The 18076-nt window shown below is 35.3% G+C and overlaps 2 protein-coding genes across 4 annotated transcripts in view; one reads left to right on the top strand and one right to left on the bottom strand.

Annotated features, from left to right (window-relative positions):
• LOC123684502 (transient receptor potential-gamma protein) overlaps positions 1 to 18076 on the bottom strand; it is a 138382-nt gene that overhangs the window by 9471 nt on the left and 110835 nt on the right. For all 3 annotated transcript variants that reach the window (XM_045623788.1, XM_045623789.1, XM_045623790.1), the window contains 10 exons: positions 16469 to 16703; positions 14912 to 15046; positions 11783 to 11922; positions 10435 to 10538; positions 6259 to 6392; positions 5934 to 6057; positions 5212 to 5407; positions 3135 to 3329; positions 1805 to 1846; positions 1568 to 1748 (listed from right to left, as the gene is read on the bottom strand). In XM_045623788.1, coding sequence (XP_045479744.1) covers positions 1568 to 1748; positions 1805 to 1846; positions 3135 to 3329; positions 5212 to 5407; positions 5934 to 6057; positions 6259 to 6392; positions 10435 to 10538; positions 11783 to 11922; positions 14912 to 15046; positions 16469 to 16703 — 1486 coding nt within the window. The remainder of the gene's footprint in view (positions 1 to 1567; positions 1749 to 1804; positions 1847 to 3134; positions 3330 to 5211; positions 5408 to 5933; positions 6058 to 6258; positions 6393 to 10434; positions 10539 to 11782; positions 11923 to 14911; positions 15047 to 16468; positions 16704 to 18076) is intronic.
• Positions 9030 to 10356, top strand: LOC123684511. The gene has a single exon (XM_045623799.1). It carries the CDS (start codon positions 9069 to 9071, stop codon positions 9870 to 9872), a length of 804 nt encoding a protein of 267 aa, XP_045479755.1. The 5' UTR covers positions 9030 to 9068; the 3' UTR covers positions 9873 to 10356.

Raw genomic sequence — 18076 nt, forward strand, 5'->3', positions numbered from 1 at the left:
AAATTTGGTAATTCAGATTTTGTCGGTATACCCAGTGTATTTCAAAACCATTTGAGAATGTAGTTCTAATGGAGCCTAATGATACTGAAAATTTCATTGCTCAACCGTAATAGCGCGTGGAATACCCTGTATAAATTTCTGTGTTCTTCAAGATCGTATGAATGAATGAACGCCTTATATCTAAGTCCCATTCTCCCATTGTTTTTTTTTTTTAATGTTAATTGTAGTAAAAATATCTTTGCTAATATTAGGTGTACCTACAACTTTCTTCCGCCGTTTTGCAATAGATGGCTGTAGCGGTAAGTGGTAGTCGAAATAAATATATCGTAGATGTCATACAATAAGCTTAGCTATTTGTAAAAATAAGCTATCGAAATATTAGTCGATTTGTGACTGCATCATAAAGTTATTCACGATTAAACATATCAACTTACGAGCCAAATTCTCGACATCTGCGGGAGGCTTAAATTTTCTGCTTTAATAAGGAGAAATTTGCGACTGTGGCTCATCGAAGGCTCTCAAATACCTATGGTGAGGCTGCTTTAAGTGAAAAAACGTGTCGAGAGTGGTTTCAACGCTTCAAGAACGGTGATTTTGACGTCGAAGACCAGCATGGCGGTGGAAGAGAGTAGGTTTTCGAAGATGCAGAATTAGAGGCATTACTTGATCAAGACTCGTGTCAAACGCAACAAGAATTGGCTGGGTCATTGGGAGTGAAGAAACAACCAATTTAAAACGCCTGAAAGTCATGGGAATGATTCAGAAACAAGGAAATTGGGTGCCGTACGAGTTGAAGCCGAGATATGTTGAACAACGTTTGTTTGCTTGTGACCAGAAGCTTGCAAGTTAAAGACGAAAGGGATTTCTGCATCGCATTGTGACTGAAGACTAAAAATGGGTTCATTACGGTAATAAGAGCGCAGAAAATTATGGGGATATCGCAGCCATGCTTCCACGTCGACGGCCAAACCGAATATTCTCGGTTCTAAGGTCATGCTCAGTATTTGGCGTAGTGTATTATGAGTTGTTTAAACTGACTGAAACAACAGGCGATCGTTATCGAAAGCAATTAATGCGTTTGAGCCGAGCATTGAAAGACAAACGGCCGCAATACAACGAGAGGTTCGATAAAGTGATTTTACAGCATGATAATGCTCGACTCCATGTTGCGAAAGTTGTCAAGACATACTTGGAAATGTTGAAATGGGAAGTTCTACCCCTTCCGCCGCATTCTCCAGATATTGTTCCCTCGTACTATCACTTGTTTCCATCAATGTCACACAGCTTGGGTGACCAGCACTTCCGGTCTTATGAAAAAGTAAAAAATTGGATCGATTCGTGGATCTCTTCAAAAGATAACCAGTTTTTTCAACGCGGGATTCGTACGCTGCCCGAAAGATGGGAGAAAGCAGTGGCCAGCGATGGACAATACTTTGAATTATCAATATATAACCAGTTTTTTACAATAAAGTCTCGATTTTCGCAAAAAAACGGCGGAATCAAAGTTGTACGCCTATGTATACACAAATTGCGATCATTACGCGATCGAACAAAATTATTCACTCACCCATGGCGCTGAGTGCAGTGGAAGTATTCATTCCAGAATTCTTCAGGATTTCTATCAACTCGAACCTGAAAGCGGAAATATCCTGTTTGATCTCATTAACATCGTCTTCCGTGACACCTTGGTTTTCTGCCTTGCGCTGCTCCACTGTGACGTATCTCCTAACGAGGTTCCTCATGATGCTCTTGGGAGATATAAATCGCTTTAATACCGCCCAAATTTCGAAATAGATTCACTTACTTGATATCTGAAGTCTCGCTCATTTGCCTGCTTCACTTTCCTCTGAAAAAAAAAAAGAAATCAGCTGGATTTATCTTCTTCATAATGTATGATTCGATTCAAGATAGTTATAATGGCAACACTGCATTACTTTTGACATTTCTAATGTCATTTCAATTTTCATGTCATTTCCATCAGGTGTCTAGTTCGAGAAACAGATTGATAACACTTGATTTCACTTTTTTTAGCTTCAGAAGGAAACCATAAAGAATTGTGCCTATTTTTTGTTGCTGTACTAATAATAATAATAATATATATTTTTATCCTTTAGACCATTATTACATCATATACACAATATCAATTATATATACAACAGCAACAACTATAGGTATAGGATAATAACTTGACAATTAATCACAAATATGAGTTATAAGAATCAGGTAAAATGTAGATCACTTGATACTTATGTTGTAAGCTTTTTTGGCGAAGTAGGAGTTTGATTCTGATGACAATGCAAACTTTTTCATTCGCTACATTCAACAACTTATCTCATCATCCAACCTATCTCAATAAACACCAGGATGGCACTAAAATGAAACCAACGAACCTGAATGAAATAAAATCTTAGATAAAAGTAATGCCGTTAGAGATGGGAGCAGAAAACATTTATTACTCTTTGATATTGGCTGTTTTACGATGGAAATATCAAACTTCAATGAAATTCAAATCATGGTGGGATAGGTATTCCATTTAATATTGGCTTTAACGTATTTATGTGAAGATTGCTCCTATCAGTTATTCACACGAATTCAGCAAACTCAGGGATTCAGTTCATGAATATAAATTCGAAAATTTGCTTACAATGAAGTTTGGTTTTTATTTTTTTCTTCTTTTTTCAAATAACAATTGCTGAATTTTAGTAAAAATCTCATTCATAAGCTTTCTCATAACAATCGTCAAACCAGAGCTTTCCTTAAGAACTTGATTCGTCTTACGGCTCTACCAATAGAGCCAAAGAATTTTTTCGTTTTCAAAAAAATATATCAAGAAATCAGTTTCGGAGGGCGTAAATTCCAAAAATGTTGTTATTTTGGTTGCGATTTCGGTTGATTCGCAAGTCTTGAAAATTCTTCAACCGATTCTGATTCATCTATCAATCTAAATAGTAGCAACAAAATTTCGACATTGCCACATCTACCGGAAATTCGGAAAATCAGGAATTTATCTTTATGCTGAATATAAATTGGCGCTTTAGAGATATACCGACTTTCTGATCTACTTCAAATGTGAACCCACTCAGACGTAGATCGGTTCTTGCTAAAGTTATTTGTAGCTAGAAAAAAAAACTTACTCTTATTGTCTGCATGTGCTCCTTCTTAGCTTGCCTCGAATGCCCGAAAAACTTTTTTTGTACCCATTGGACGATGTACCAAGCACTTTTTGGGGTAGGAACAATATTGAATGGAGGTGGGGCTGTTCCACCTTCCTCAAAAAAGCTGATCCATAGTTTGCTTCTGGCGAACTTCCATTCTACATCAGCTCTCTCCTGCAAATGCAAGAATTCTGTAATGAATCATTTTGAATGCAGGGCAAGAATAAATATAAATCTATGAGAAATGAATGAAAAAATATCAAAATAAGAGAAGTATCAATCTGTTGCGTATAAGTGTTTGCTAAAGAGCTTGGGGCCTTTAAATAATAATACAAGACTTAATCTGGTAGATAATTTCATGGGATTTATTTTTTACATATGAAAATAGAAACAACCAATACTAGTGCTTTGCAACAAAAAATATTCACTGAAAAAGCTTCTGGGAATTGTCGGACAGTGCACAAAATCTCCTGAGAGAATATCGAATATGAAACACATGCGATGGTATTTGGTATTGACCTCTAATTATAGGAATGTAGCAGAAAATGTAGTTCATTAGAGACATTGTCGTTGCTGCAGGCAAACAAAGGTATCTCAATCAACCAATTTGAATAGCGGGGATCGACATTGAAATTCCGGCACTAAGTTGATTTGCGATTGGAGGAACTGGAATACAAATGAGGAACATTGATTATTCTCTCAAAATACATTTTTCATCAGTGGCCGAATCTCGTCTCCAATAAATCCCAGAATTCCAAGACGTGAATGAAGCCTATTTAATCGTTCAATCATAGTAGGTATACTATGTGACATTCTGCGAATAATAAACCAAAAAGGTGTTGGAAATATTTGACTAGTTGAAGATTATTATTGAAATTTTATTCGATATATTCTTGAAAAATTAAAAGGCAGAAACGTATTACAGTCGATGCGACAGAACGCTAGTAAGACCAAATCGACGCGTCGATTGATCTTATATAAAGGGTGTTTTTTTTAAAGCTATAGAACTTTAAATTGCTGGCTCGGATGTAGTCCAATCTGGACGTCCAATTTTCGATGACTTTTCCAACATTTGTGGCCGTATATCGGCAATAATACGGCGAATGTTGTCTTCCAAATGGTCAAGGGTTTGTGGCTTATCTGCATAGACCAATGACTATACATAGCCCCACAAAAAGTAGTCTAGCGGTGTTAAATCACAAGATCTTGGAGGCCAATTCACAGGTCCAAAACGTGAAATTAGGCGGTCACCAAACGTGTCTTTCAATAAATCGATAGTGGCACGAGCTGTGTGACATGTTGCGCCGTCTTGTTGGAACCACAGCTCCTGGACATCATGGTTGTTCAATTCAGGAATGAAAAAGTTAGTAATCATGGCATTATACCGATCACCATTGACTGTAACGTTCTGGCCATCATCGTTTTTGAATAAGTACGGACCAATGATTCCACCAGCCCATAAAGCGCACCAAGTCCGTTTTTCTGAATGTAACGGTGTTTCGACATACACTGGAGGATTAGCTTCACTCCAAATGCGGCAGTTTTGTTTGTTGACGTAGCCATTCAACCAGAAGTGCGCTTCATCGCTGAACAAAATAAAATGGACGTAGTGCGCGATACTTATTCCGCACAGAACCATTATTTTCGAAATAAAATTGCACTATTTGCAAGCGTTGTTCAGGCGTGAGTCTATTCATGATGAATTGTCAAACCAAACTGAAAATAAATCACTTAACAGCTGTCAAATCGGTCGTCATGTTGAACAGTAATGCTAACTTAAAGTTATATACCTCGAAAAAAAACACCCTATATACATGATCCATTCGACACGTCAATTCATTTTTCTGAACTCAACAGTTAGTCTCCCGGTACTGACTCAACAAAAATAATAATATAGATTATTGCCATATGATGAATAATTAAAAATATTTCAAAAACACATACGATGCTACAATCAATTATGAAGCCCCTGACGAATAAAACATATGGCGACAAAATGAGGTGGTTCAACATGTGTAGCTTAGATTTTTTATCAGATATCCATTGGCTGACTTACCGATATGAGCTGATACGAATGATTCATCATGGCTATGAGGAGATTCAACAGTACTACTATGTTGATGACGGAATAACAACCAAACATCAGTAAACCCCAGAACCTGGTGAAGGTCTTAATTTCACTGAGTTCGAAGTTTTCGAGGTCTATAAGGCCGAACACGGCCCAGAACAATGTTTGGATTGTTTCGAATAAGCTGCAAGAATTTATATCGATTGAAAAAAGCACTTTCAAAAACATTATTATTTTTTGGTTATGGAAATATTGTTTAATTTGGTTTTGTAATTTTTTTAATTTCTTTCGTTATGTTTACGCTATTAACATAAAATTTTGAACGAGGCTATACATTTTCATTCTACATTCAATTACAAAATTTCATTCCGATCAATAAGTTTTTTTTATCATAGAAAAACAATGTTTTGAATAGCTATATTCCTAGAAACTTCAAGTCAGATTTTGTCCAATAAAGAATTCAACCGAGGCATGGTGTCTTTGAAAAAATTAAAACAGTAATTTCTCATAAAAAAATAATTTTGTTCTTAGTGTAGATATTTACGTGCAAAGCTGTAAAACCATGAAATAATTTTTTATATTCCTGAAAAAATGAAATCACGAATTCCATTTCATTTGGAGTAAAAACTGTTTTATACCATAAAACAAGTAATGTTCGTGAATTCTCAACGAGTTTGAATCACTGTAGCAATACGCAACAAATTACTCACTTAGAAAATCTCCTCCAGATCATGCAAGCATTTGAGTCTTTCTCTTTCGGATCACATTTATCCAAAGTATCGAAGCACTTCTGTTTCTCAGCTTTAGCGTAGTAGCCCAAAAGCTGGTTTAGGCCTGATGGAAAGCCAAAACATGTTATAACGTCGAAATGAATGAGGTTATGTAGAATTCGCAGGGTGTATTATCTCCCTACGTTTCCTGCATATTTGAATATTTTATGAATTTTCATAAAAAAAATGATTTTCTCTGGGGAACGAAGACTTTGCATTTTTTCTTTTTAAGACTAGTTAATAAGGTTTTGAGGAAATAACTTACCACAGGAGAAGGCGAAAAGTACGAGAATACACAAGAAGAAGAATTTCATGATATCCATTACCATTCTTGACAGAGAAACTTGTAGGGGTCCCAAATGTGGATTGACGGAAAATATGTAAACCAGCTTCAACGAACTGAAAAAAATGTTATTCAATATTATGAAAAAACACCTTTGAGTTATTTTTATATATCTTGTACAGGTTGTCTTGGAATTAATGGTCAATAACTAAAACCACATTCCACGATCAGAAATATTGGAGCAAGTTCAAATAATTTTTATTCAGAAAATTTTCCTGAACGAAGCAACGGCTTTTGGATTTGATGATAATCAAACAAAATCTTTGACTACATTGAATGATAGATATATTCCAGTTTTCGATTTTCCATCATTCAAAGCATTCCCCAATGGATATTCCATTTTCAGAGGATTGATGAAGTATGTGTCACATACAAATGATACATGTGCAGGAAATAGTCTTCTAGGAAGTGAAGCTTCAATCTGAATTCAATGAGAACGCTGGATTTTACCGGCAAAATCAGATTATCCCAAACAATAGACTTGATTCCTGGCTGTGACAGTCTTGCACATTGGAAAGCATTATTTCAGACTATGCCAGAGAAATTGGAATCGAGAATGTCGAGTCGCTCGAATCCTCTGCTTACGTGAATAACACGAAAACATAAATTGTGAATTCTATCGATTTCAGCTTATCTGGGATAATTTTCAACCTTTAGAACCGTTCGAGAAATGAACACATTTCGAAATTCTCATAGTTAGTTTTTCGCAATTTCTACTCAAAAAATAAATTCGTAAGTACAGTCCATTCAAGAATTATTGACATCCCGGGTGGCTTTGGAAAATCGAAATTAAGTTGGTACTGGCTCATTCAGTAACATTTTGAATTGCAGATTTCGGGTTGGCATTGGAAATGTCATTGACAGGAGGTTAGATTTCAGTTTGTTTGTGTTATTGGTTTTGATCGAAGAAATTTTGAAACTTAAAGTTGTTTCAATTTCAAACACACATTGATTAGTTTATTTGAGTATTTCTCACAGTACTATTTGAAAAAAGAAGAAGGCAAGTCATTACAACCTGGATTATTAGTGGAAGAAAACCTGTGCAATACGATTTCACCTTCAAAGAATCATTGAATGATTTGATTGTTACCAGAAGCCAAGCCAAAAGCAACCAATATATCAGCCTGGATGAAATTTGATCAAAAAGCATCTGAATTTTAATCAATCAAAGACAACATTACATAAACTTCTTATTGATAAACAGAAAAATATAATAAGTTGAGTACGATTTTATGGTGAATACAGAGAATATTTGCAACAAAATGTGAAATTCTGGAGGAAACTTGATTATTTGAAAATGCCAGCATTATTCAACAGTGGACTCTAGAAAGAAAACAAAATGTTTTTCAATTATATTCAAGGGTAAAAGTAGGAGCACTATTTTGAATGCCGGATATTTGGATTTTTACCTGGATGTTTTGTTTTGACAGTGGTGATCATGAGGATTATATAAATCTATGAAGAGAGAATTATTTTATAATTGGATTGCTAAAGAAAGTCTTGGCATTGCATCTATAGTTTATTTATATTCTATATTGAAATTAAGTATTGTTATATCTGTTTTTTGTTCTTCAATGATTAATCCAAAAATCTAATGAATTCCAATTGCTTTAAAGAATTTTTAATGAGTATTTAATGGAAAAATATATTCAGAAGAGTAACTTCAAGAATTTCTTCACCTCTTACCCACTTGAAGATAATAATAGAATGCAATAAAATTTTGAAATTCACAAATTAAAAATAATTTCATGCAAAAATGCTTTTAGTGAGCGAGTTAAAGCTGTTATGGGAAAAATAATTTATGTAATTCAATAGAAACTAGTATAAAAGCATTTCAATAAAAAACAGAAAACTCGAGTACAAATAGTACCTATATTTTTCATACAAGTTTAATCAATCATTCATGTCATGAACAGTTTCAATAAATAGTGACTTTAGAAAGTAATTTACACCACATCGGCTGATAAATTGGTACCAATTTTGAAAGTTACGGTACAACTGTGATGTCAAAATTCATATACTAAATGGATTCTTTGAATTTTATTTCTGTCTTATTATGATATGGCTCTTCCATTCACTAAGCTACACTTTTTATTTATCAACCAGTTTTTTCTGTTTTCTTCACCAGTTTAGACACCACAGTTGAAATGATCCATAAAAGTTATTTGATAAGAATTTTGCAAGCAGGTTGGTATCCAGTGTCCATCTGTAATGCAACAATTTTTGAAGAGCCTTTGGTGAAAAGGAATATGAATATTTTAATGATCTTCAATGGGATCTTTCATAAGCGACTCTTAAATGAATAGATATCTCTTCATTGGATTTCCTTGAAATGAGATAGCATTTCACTATATTTTAACGTTATATAATCTGAATTTCAATTTATGAAATCATGACTGTATGCGTCCCTTCGTAATAATCGTAATTCCGAAAATTCAGGATCTTTCGGATACAAAAATTATGAAAATAATTTGAACTGGTTATTTCTATGATGAACCATAGTAATTTTTAGTGATATTTTTGTAACCAGAAATAAAGCCGCGACTAGACGTTCATGGCCTACTTCGATGTCAATAATTCCTGAATGGACTGTACATTGGCAACATATTTTCAAATAAAACATAGAAGTAACACAAAGGAAACCTCAGAAACAATTCTGACAAAGTAGAAACGACGACATGAGTCAAATAAACTTCAAAAACTAACATCCAAAAATATGTCAAAAAAATAAAATGTCATCATCATTTCGTTTCACCAAAATTCCTCGTATCATATGTCGCCCATTTTCAGGAACTTCTCACAAATTCTACTCGACAAAACCATGTCCAGAACCTCGACGAATGAACCCAAGAAAATGCAAGAAGAAATCTCCATACATAATCTGTGAACCCAAAGTCGAGGAATTTCCCAACGTCCTCAAAATAATGGAGAAGAATTACTTCAGGGAGGAACCCACGTTGAAATTCTTGGGCCTGAAGTTGAACAAGACCTTGGCCACTCGAATTATGGACCGCCTTAACGAAGGCAATTCCTTGGTGGCCAAGTGCAAATACACAGGCCGCATGCTGGGGGTGAGTTTGAACGAAACGGTAAAACCCTGGGACTCCGTGCTTCTGGCCAGACTTGCTGAAAAGCAGGAATGCCCGAAAACAAAGAAATTATTGATGTTCTACTCGTTTTTGGAGGGAGCACCGAGGCTGTTCGACAAAAACCGATGTCTGTTCGAAATTTTCTCAACCACCAACGTTTTCATTGATAAGGGAGAGAGAAATTATGGTTTGGGGTTGAAGTTGACGAAAGCTAGCGTCAATTTGGCCATAGATAGGAATTACAAGTTGCTTAGATGCGATGCCACGAATTTTGCGTTCTCTCAACTGTTGGAAAGATTGAAATTCAAATTGGAATTGCACATACCCTACGAGACTTATGTGGATAAGCACGGAGAGAGGGTTTTCCAAAATGTTCAAGTACCTAATGTAGGTGTGAAGATATATACTTTGAATATTGAGAAGAGGAAGAAATTCAGTGACGAATAATGGAGAAGTTGGAGCAACAATCAGACATATCAATGAAAAAATAAATAAAGTTGAACAAGACATTGGCAACAGAATCATGGCAACTCGTTGGTGTCTAAGTGCAAATACAAAGACCAATGCCTTTTCTAAATTTTCTCAACCACAAAAGTCTCCTTTGATAAGGGAGAGAGAAACTATGGTATGGGGTAGAAGCTGACGAAGACCAGCGTCAACTTGGTCGTAGACAGAGGTACAAACTGCTCAGATGCTATTCAACCAATTTCGCATTCTCTAAACTGTTGGAAAGAATTTGAAATTCAAATTGGAATTGTACATACCCTACGAGACATATGGAGAGAGTTCTAGAATGTCCAAGTGCCCAATGTTGGTGTAAAGTATACTTTGAATATTGAGAAGAGAAATAAATTCAGTCACTAAAAGTTGAAGCAATAATAAGACATATCAACGAAGAATTAAATAAATTTGAACAAGACATTTCTTCAATGTTATCGTTTGAAATTTTCCACTCAAAATTAAAAGCTATATTTTTTGAATACTTGAAAAAATTATTCAACAGTTTTACCTCAAGATATTGGCTGCAGAAAAGAGTCCTTCCGATATCAGCATAGGATCCCAATCATCCCATTCACTTCTGGGCTCTGAAGCTGCTTCAGGTTGATTCTGCACCTAAAATTGAATGACTATATTATCTAGTCACTTCCTATTTAGTTTTGAGTTTGGGCGACAAATTAAAAAGCCTTCTTGCTGTTGCAGTTCTTTATGTCATAGAGTATGTATTGTACAATTTTCCATTTTAGTTATTCCGTAGGACAAAAGACCACCAATGTATGTTTGCATGGTATTATATTCCTTCAACTCCCAAGAATATCAAGAAGAAAATTAAAATCATGTTTCTCATCTTTGAAGCGTTGAGCGTTTGAAGCGCAAACTTCAAAGGAACAGATTATTTATTAGCGAATTAGCCTCTCTATAAGTTGGTCAAGTGGCTTTGGTCAGACAATACATTGTACCAAACAAATACTTAACATTATCTCCGGGTAGTCTGGGACTCCAATTTGCAAATTGAATTCTCTAGTTATCTATATTCCTAAAAAATGTTGAACATGTGTGAGAGATAATCTATTCCCAAATGCTGCACCTATGTAAACTGTGCTACAGGTGGCATAAGATATTTGATAGACACCTGGTAGACATATGTTTCATTGAATTTAAATATTTTTTATCGAATATTGACTTGAATGAGTTTTCTCATCAATAATGATGATTCTGATTTAAATCATAAAGAGCTGGAGTCCAGATGTGAGATTCCAACAATTAATTTCAACAGAATTTTACTCATTGCCACCTATCTTGGAATTTTAAGTATTTTTTTATTATTGATACGTTTGTTGAAAAGTAACATTTCAACTAGGCTATTTAATTTTCTGGTTTTGTTTTTTGATATCCTGCTTCAATTTCTTACAGTTTTAGTGATGTTAGATAATCTGGCCATTCGAAATTTTAATTTCCTGATAAATAATATTTAATTGAGAACAAAAACGATCGAATTGAAATGTTGCGTAAAGACAAAAATTGAAAGTTTCTTGCAAAATTTCATGTTGATCGCATCACCAAAACTATCAAAATTTCAAGGAGAATATCGAAAAAACAAATACCAATATTTTCTCAATAAGTCATTGAAGAACGCTCAAAAGCCCCGGAAGCTCAAGTCGATGCTCTTTTCGAATTTTTTTCTCACTAAACTTCGGAAACTAAAAATGAAAAGTATATCCTCATATATCTAGTGTGGAATATATTGAAAAGGATTCGGGAAGTCCATGTCCAGATATAAAAGACTCGTTCAAAATCTCTGCAGTGGAAAGAGGATCATATTACGGCGTTTCCCGTTATATGAGAAGATAAAATCTTACCTGGTAATACGAAACTACTCTTAGGGCAACTGTGGCAACGTATAAGGAATTCGTGATGAAATCTATTACGTTCCACATATCCCTGGAATATTCCTCCAAACCGACATCCCACAGTTGCTTGATCTCGCTCCATATCAGACCTGAGACAGCAAAGCATGATATAGGTATACTTACAGTGTTTCAACTTCTTGGTAATTTCTCCGCTATTACAAAAAATCATAATGGAGAAGTGGAATTTTCAATGCTCTCTTTCTCCACTTGATGAAGGAAATAAATATCAAATTGAATGAACACTGTTTAAGAATGAATAAATATGGATTTTGACACCCAGAAGGAGCTGTTCAAATTTTTAATTTTTTTTTTGGTAAAACAAATATAGTATAGCGAGGAGTAAATGATTGGAATTTGGAGAAAAATAATTAATATATTCGTTAATAATGTATTTGTCCACCGCGATTATCTATACACTCCCCAACACGTCTCGGCATTGATGCAATAAGATGGTTTATTTATTCTTGAGGGATACTATCCCAAGCTACCTGTACTTCATGTCTCAGAGCCGCCAAAGTCCGTGGGGGCTGGGTAAATTTCCTAGCCCATGATGTCCCAAATATGCTCTATGGGCGAAAGATCGGGGGATCTGGGTGGCCATGGCAAAAGATTCACATGAGTCGCTTCGAAAAAGTTTAAACTAACTGTGGCAACATGAGGTCGGGCATTATGTTGCTGAAATATTGGATTCTCGAGCCGGTTAAGGTGGGGGAGAACATATGACTCCTCTATATCTTGAAGGGAACGCAGCGCTGTCATGTTACCTCGAATAAAGACTGAAGGTGACCTAGTTGCATGTGCAATAGCACCCCAACCATAACGTCTACCGTCCGGTGTAAATGACGCTCAACATCAAACTGAGGTTCAAGTCTTTCTCCCCGACATCGTCTAACATTTCTTCGGCCATCATATTCACCCGAGAAGGATCGAGATTCATCAGAAAAGACGATCTGATGCAATTCCACATTCCCATGTTGACGTTCTCTGCACCATTGTAATCGTTGCCGGCGATGCTCAACCGTCAGAGGTAACACAAGATGGGATCGATAATGCTGCAGTACAAAAGTCCTTATCCGTCGGTAAACCGTTCGGTCAGTTACAGGATGGCCTTGTTCTCCTAACCACTCATCAGCCAAAGATCGAGTTGTCGCAAATCGGTCTCTAATGGTCATAAGTCTTAGACGTAGATCTTGAACTTCATTTGTGCCCCTTCGACGTCCGGTGTCTACTCTTCTTCGATTTTGGGCATTATCAAACTACGCTTGACAACATCTCATAACAGTAGTTGGATTTCTGTTCTTAAGGTTAGCGATTTGTGTAAATGACAACCCCGCCTCTTGTAGACCAATAAGTCGGACTCTTTCAAATTTACTTAGCTGGCGATAAATTCTGCGTTCACGTGCCCTGGGCATTTTAACAACAACTGAACATCGAATTTGACTCTTGAAACATTGGAAGACAATATTCAAGCCAATATTGTCGCCATACGGCCAATAATTGGACTATGTAAGTCCTAACTATGGCTGACATATGCCAAAAATCATATTTTAAAAATAAAAAGAATGAAATTATCTACCAGATTATAATGATAAGAAATTCATTCCAACAATATTTCTGTTTTGAATTATCATTTAAAGTTCTCAAGCTCCTAAAAAATACCCATTACATATTGTGAGGCATGTTGGCAGATTCTTTATATTTTGAGGTCTTAATGAATCATTGAATCACCGTGTACAGGGAGAGGGTCAATCTATATATAACTCATTCATTGGAAATTATTGAGTCCAAATATTTTAATATTCGACCTTCAAATCGGAGTAAACCTCAACAAATAAAGGGTGTTTATTTTAGAGCTATTGAACTTTAAATTGAAATAAAACAACGATGGATTATTCGATTGACATGAATTTTATTTATCCGCAAGATAATCTTGTGGCATTACATTTTAAATATGATTTCTGGAATATGACCGCCACGGCAGGTTCGGATGTAGTCCAATCTGGACGTCCAATTTTCGATGACTTTTTCCAACATTTGTGGCCGTATATCGGCAATAACACGGCGAATGTTGTCTTCCAAATGGTCAAGGGTTTGTGGCTTATCCGCAGAGACCAATGACTTTACATAGCCCCACAGAAAGTAGTCTAGCGGTGTTAAATCACAAGATCTTGGAGGCCAATTCACAGGCCCAAAAAGTGAAATTAGGCGGTCACCAAACGTGTCTTTCAATAAATCGATTGTGGCACGAGCTGTGTGACATGTTGCGCCGTCTTGTTGGAACCACAGCTCCTGCACATCATGGTTGTTCAATTCAGGAATGAAAAAGTTAGTAATCATGGCTCTATACCAATCACCATTGACTGTAACGTTCTGGCCATCATCGTTTTTGAAGAAGTACGGACCAATGATTCCACCAGCCCATAAAGCGCACCAAACAGTCAGTTTTTCTGGATGTAACGGTGTTTTGACATAAACTTGAGGATTAGCTTCACTCCAAATGCGGCAGTTTTTTTTGTTGACGTAGCTATTCAACCTGAAGTGCGCTTCATCGCTAAACAAAATAAAATGGACGTAGTGCGCGATACGTATTCCGCACAGAACCATTATTTTCGAAATAAAATTGCACTATTTGTAAGCGTTGTTCAGGCGTGAGTCTATTCAAGATGAATTGCCAAACCAAACTGAGAATAAATAACTTGACAGCTGTTAAATCGGTCGCCATCTTGAACAGTAATGCCAACTTAAAGTTATATACCTCGAACAAAAACACCAGTTACCAATCAGAATGACCAAAAAACGTTTCATATAATTTGATTCAGTTGCCACATTTCCAGATGACCATCAAACAAAATATTCTGGAATAATGCAGCATTGATCGCGTGTGCTTAGTCCCGGAGGAACAAAACAGAACTGCCCTTCAGTGAAGAAATTCAATCAACTTAATGCACTTCTGGATTTTCGGTTCGATTTCATCATCTCGAAAATTCGCTGGAATAACATTACGTCATAACTTGCCGCTGTTCGAAGTTTCGCTATTGAGTAATGAGCCCAATTAAAAATGGACAAAAGGGTACTTACCACTGACGTAGGATAAAATAATCCCTTCGACGAAAGATGGTTTTGCTCCTCGTTTCGTGTAGACGAAGTCTTCTTCGGTCTTTTCTCCTAGTAGATTTTGGAGGTATTGTCGTTGTGAAGCAAGTATCAGCATAACTAGGAATAAGATCGAAGCTAGAGTATTATTTTTGAATAACTACCTCAGAAAATGAGGTGTTTAATTTTGTAATAATTACTAGCAGCTTTTAATATTTGTAATGATGACTATTCAATACGAGGGACCTTATAAAACGCTGCATTTTTATGAAGATGAATTTTACAGTTCAATTATAAAGTTCGACTGTTTGAAAATCCATAAGTGGACTTTAATCTATCTATAAATATAAAAGAAGATCTATGGATTTTATTTGAGGGCATGATGTTCAAACGACTGCTTCAAAGTGGATAATTCTTTTTTTGTTTTTTTCATTACTGTCATTAGAAGGTTTATACAACGTTATATATTAGAAAAAATTACATAGAAAAGAAAAAATGTCTTTCCTTTTCACTCCGACAGAGCGAATAATATAATTTGACACTTCGAAGGATGTATTTTGGGTTGTCTGACAAAACGTGAGAAGCCAGGGCGGGCAAGCGTATAATGCATAGAGTAATCATAATCAACATAGATAGAGGGAGTATACGCAATTTTACATGTCCCCAACATGGTTAGATTACGTTGTCGGATTGTGATATATTTTCAAATCCACAATTTTACTATATCATTATGAATGTATATTAAATTGAATGAAATATATTTATTTGAGTGATTCCCGATTAAATATGCAAATTTGAATATTTGGAATCCGATATCTTTTCTAATTGTCGAATTTATAATGAGCAGAATATTTATTATTTTCTGTATCTACCTGCTGAAATCCAAGGTTTGGCAACTTTTGCTCTCCTTGTGTCATCGGTTGTTTCACGTCGTTTGGCGCGCTTGAAGTTTGTTTTCTGAATTTCTGATATATTAAGGTATTCATTTCGATATATTTTGAGTTAATATGAAACGTTGATTCACTATGGGACATAAGAAGTGCGTTCTTTGTGGAGAAACTCGCGAATTGAGTGAAATATCGTATCACTGATATGTTTTCATTTCCGCGCGCTTCATGTCGAATTTGATAGTTCATGTTGGGAACAAAATTTGCTTACTGAAAATGACTTATGCTCCCTCTATCCATGTTTATTGCTCTGAGGTGTCTAGTAAAGGTTGAAATCTGAACATACTCTTTTTGTATAACCAGGTTTATCAACTAAGTCTACATGTTTCGATATAAAATAATAATCTTCAGTGAGTAAAATAAACAATAAAGTCTAAAATTGAGTAGGTTGCCTGAATATCTCTCACTTAACGTTTCGTATAGATTTGAGATACACAATATCTTCATTAATATATTGGCTTTGGACCTTGAACTCTCGTCAACATTTTTAATATTCTACAAAAAACTTTCTCTCTGGACTGAAAACTTTTCGTGGGAAATTTCCATCAAAGCTCATCCCCTCTTTCCCAATCGAAAAAGTTGAAGGAATACTCACTCAAAAACGTGATGTATGAGGCCGAATGACAAATGAACTTGATGAAAGGCTTGCGCATGGTCTGTCCCACCATCGAATGCGGTGCCAAAATGTACGCTATGGAGAAAAATGGAAAAAGTATTCCGATCCGTATTATTTCGAAGGCTTGCAGAACCATATTCTTCCTACGGAACCCTGGGAGGCCCTCGTACCATAGGCTAGCCAGTAGCTGCTGAACGTTAGAATGGGCGACAAACTGAAAAAAAAAATCGATTATAATAAGGAGGAATTGCTGAATTCAATAATATTCCGTCAAAACCTTCATCAGATTCCGAAAAGAACTCCTTATATTTCGGTTATAACAAATACAACCGAGTTGGAATTTTTCATGTAGATCTATACAAGGTGGTCCAACGAAAACTCAACACCTCGATTTTCCGAAAATGAAGATGTGGAAAATTGCACTTTCTGATTAGTTTTTTACGTTTTTTTCCCCGTAATTTCAACCCCTCTCATGGGGGTTAGCACAACCCCTTGGTTTTGAATAGGGATGAACTAATTTTGAAGTTCGTATCGCGTACTATCTGACCCTAAAATTCCGCTTCAAAATATCCATCGATAATGAAATAACAGCTGAAAGGAGGCAATGTAGAATTTATATCGAGAATATTCTTCGTATCAGGCACATCTCATAAGTATTTAGTATTTCCCTCTCGAATCAGAAATTCATTTTAAAACCGGAAAATCGAGGAGATAAATTTAAGTTGGACCACACTGTATGTTAAGTATTATATATCATGAAATGAAATTTCAGAATCTTCAACTAAATTTTAAAAAATTCGATGAGCATCATTCACATTTAAATACATATTAGTACAGTACTATACATATATTGCAAAACCCATAGAGATAAAATGAGACAATCTTGAGAACAGAATGGGATGCAATTGTAAAGTAGCAATATTTTGAAATTGTAGATCAAGTACTTGATTAGGAATCTGTTTGTATTTTCTTTCGAGAACTATTAATCAGATTTCATCAGTAGATTATCAAAATCGCTGCAAAATTTACGCAATGTATTTTCGTTTGTATCTTGTATCTTACCGAATATCTTGCATAAAAAATAAGTGGTATTGTACATTTGACATAAAACACTACCACAATTTATACAGGTACCTAAACTTAACGCGCTTAACGTTCAATAATTGTATTTCCTTTGTTTGTCATGATCAAGATCATGATATTGCACTCAGGATATGTATCATAGTAGCTATATTTGTTGTATATTTCCTAATAAAGTGTTGTTGAGTTTTAAACAAATCATTTTTCCTGATAACTTGTTCCAAAAATTCGGTGTACCTATAGCAATTTTTTTTCACTTAATTTTATGCGAAAGCCCATAATAGTTTCTGAGGAAATCTTTGGATGGTGAACAGATACATCAATGTATAGTACTACTCCTTTAACATTTCACAAAAGTTTGTCTTTAGAAATAATAAATGATAATACAAAAAAGATTCTAGTTTTCTCAAATATTTCAGAACATTGAATTCTCGAATTCTATTCCCTTCTTCTTTGACATAAATGTTATAATTATATATGTTAATAATTATTCTCAACTTTTAGAGT

This window comes from Harmonia axyridis, chromosome 7 (assembly GCF_914767665.1).
Source record: "Harmonia axyridis chromosome 7, icHarAxyr1.1, whole genome shotgun sequence".
NCBI lineage: Eukaryota > Metazoa > Arthropoda > Insecta > Coleoptera > Coccinellidae > Harmonia > Harmonia axyridis.

Excerpts from the sequence above, each read along its gene's own strand:
- LOC123684511 (XM_045623799.1), top strand. The coding sequence starts at position 9,069 with ATGTCATCATCATTTCGTTTCACCAAAATTCCTCGTATCATATGTCGC.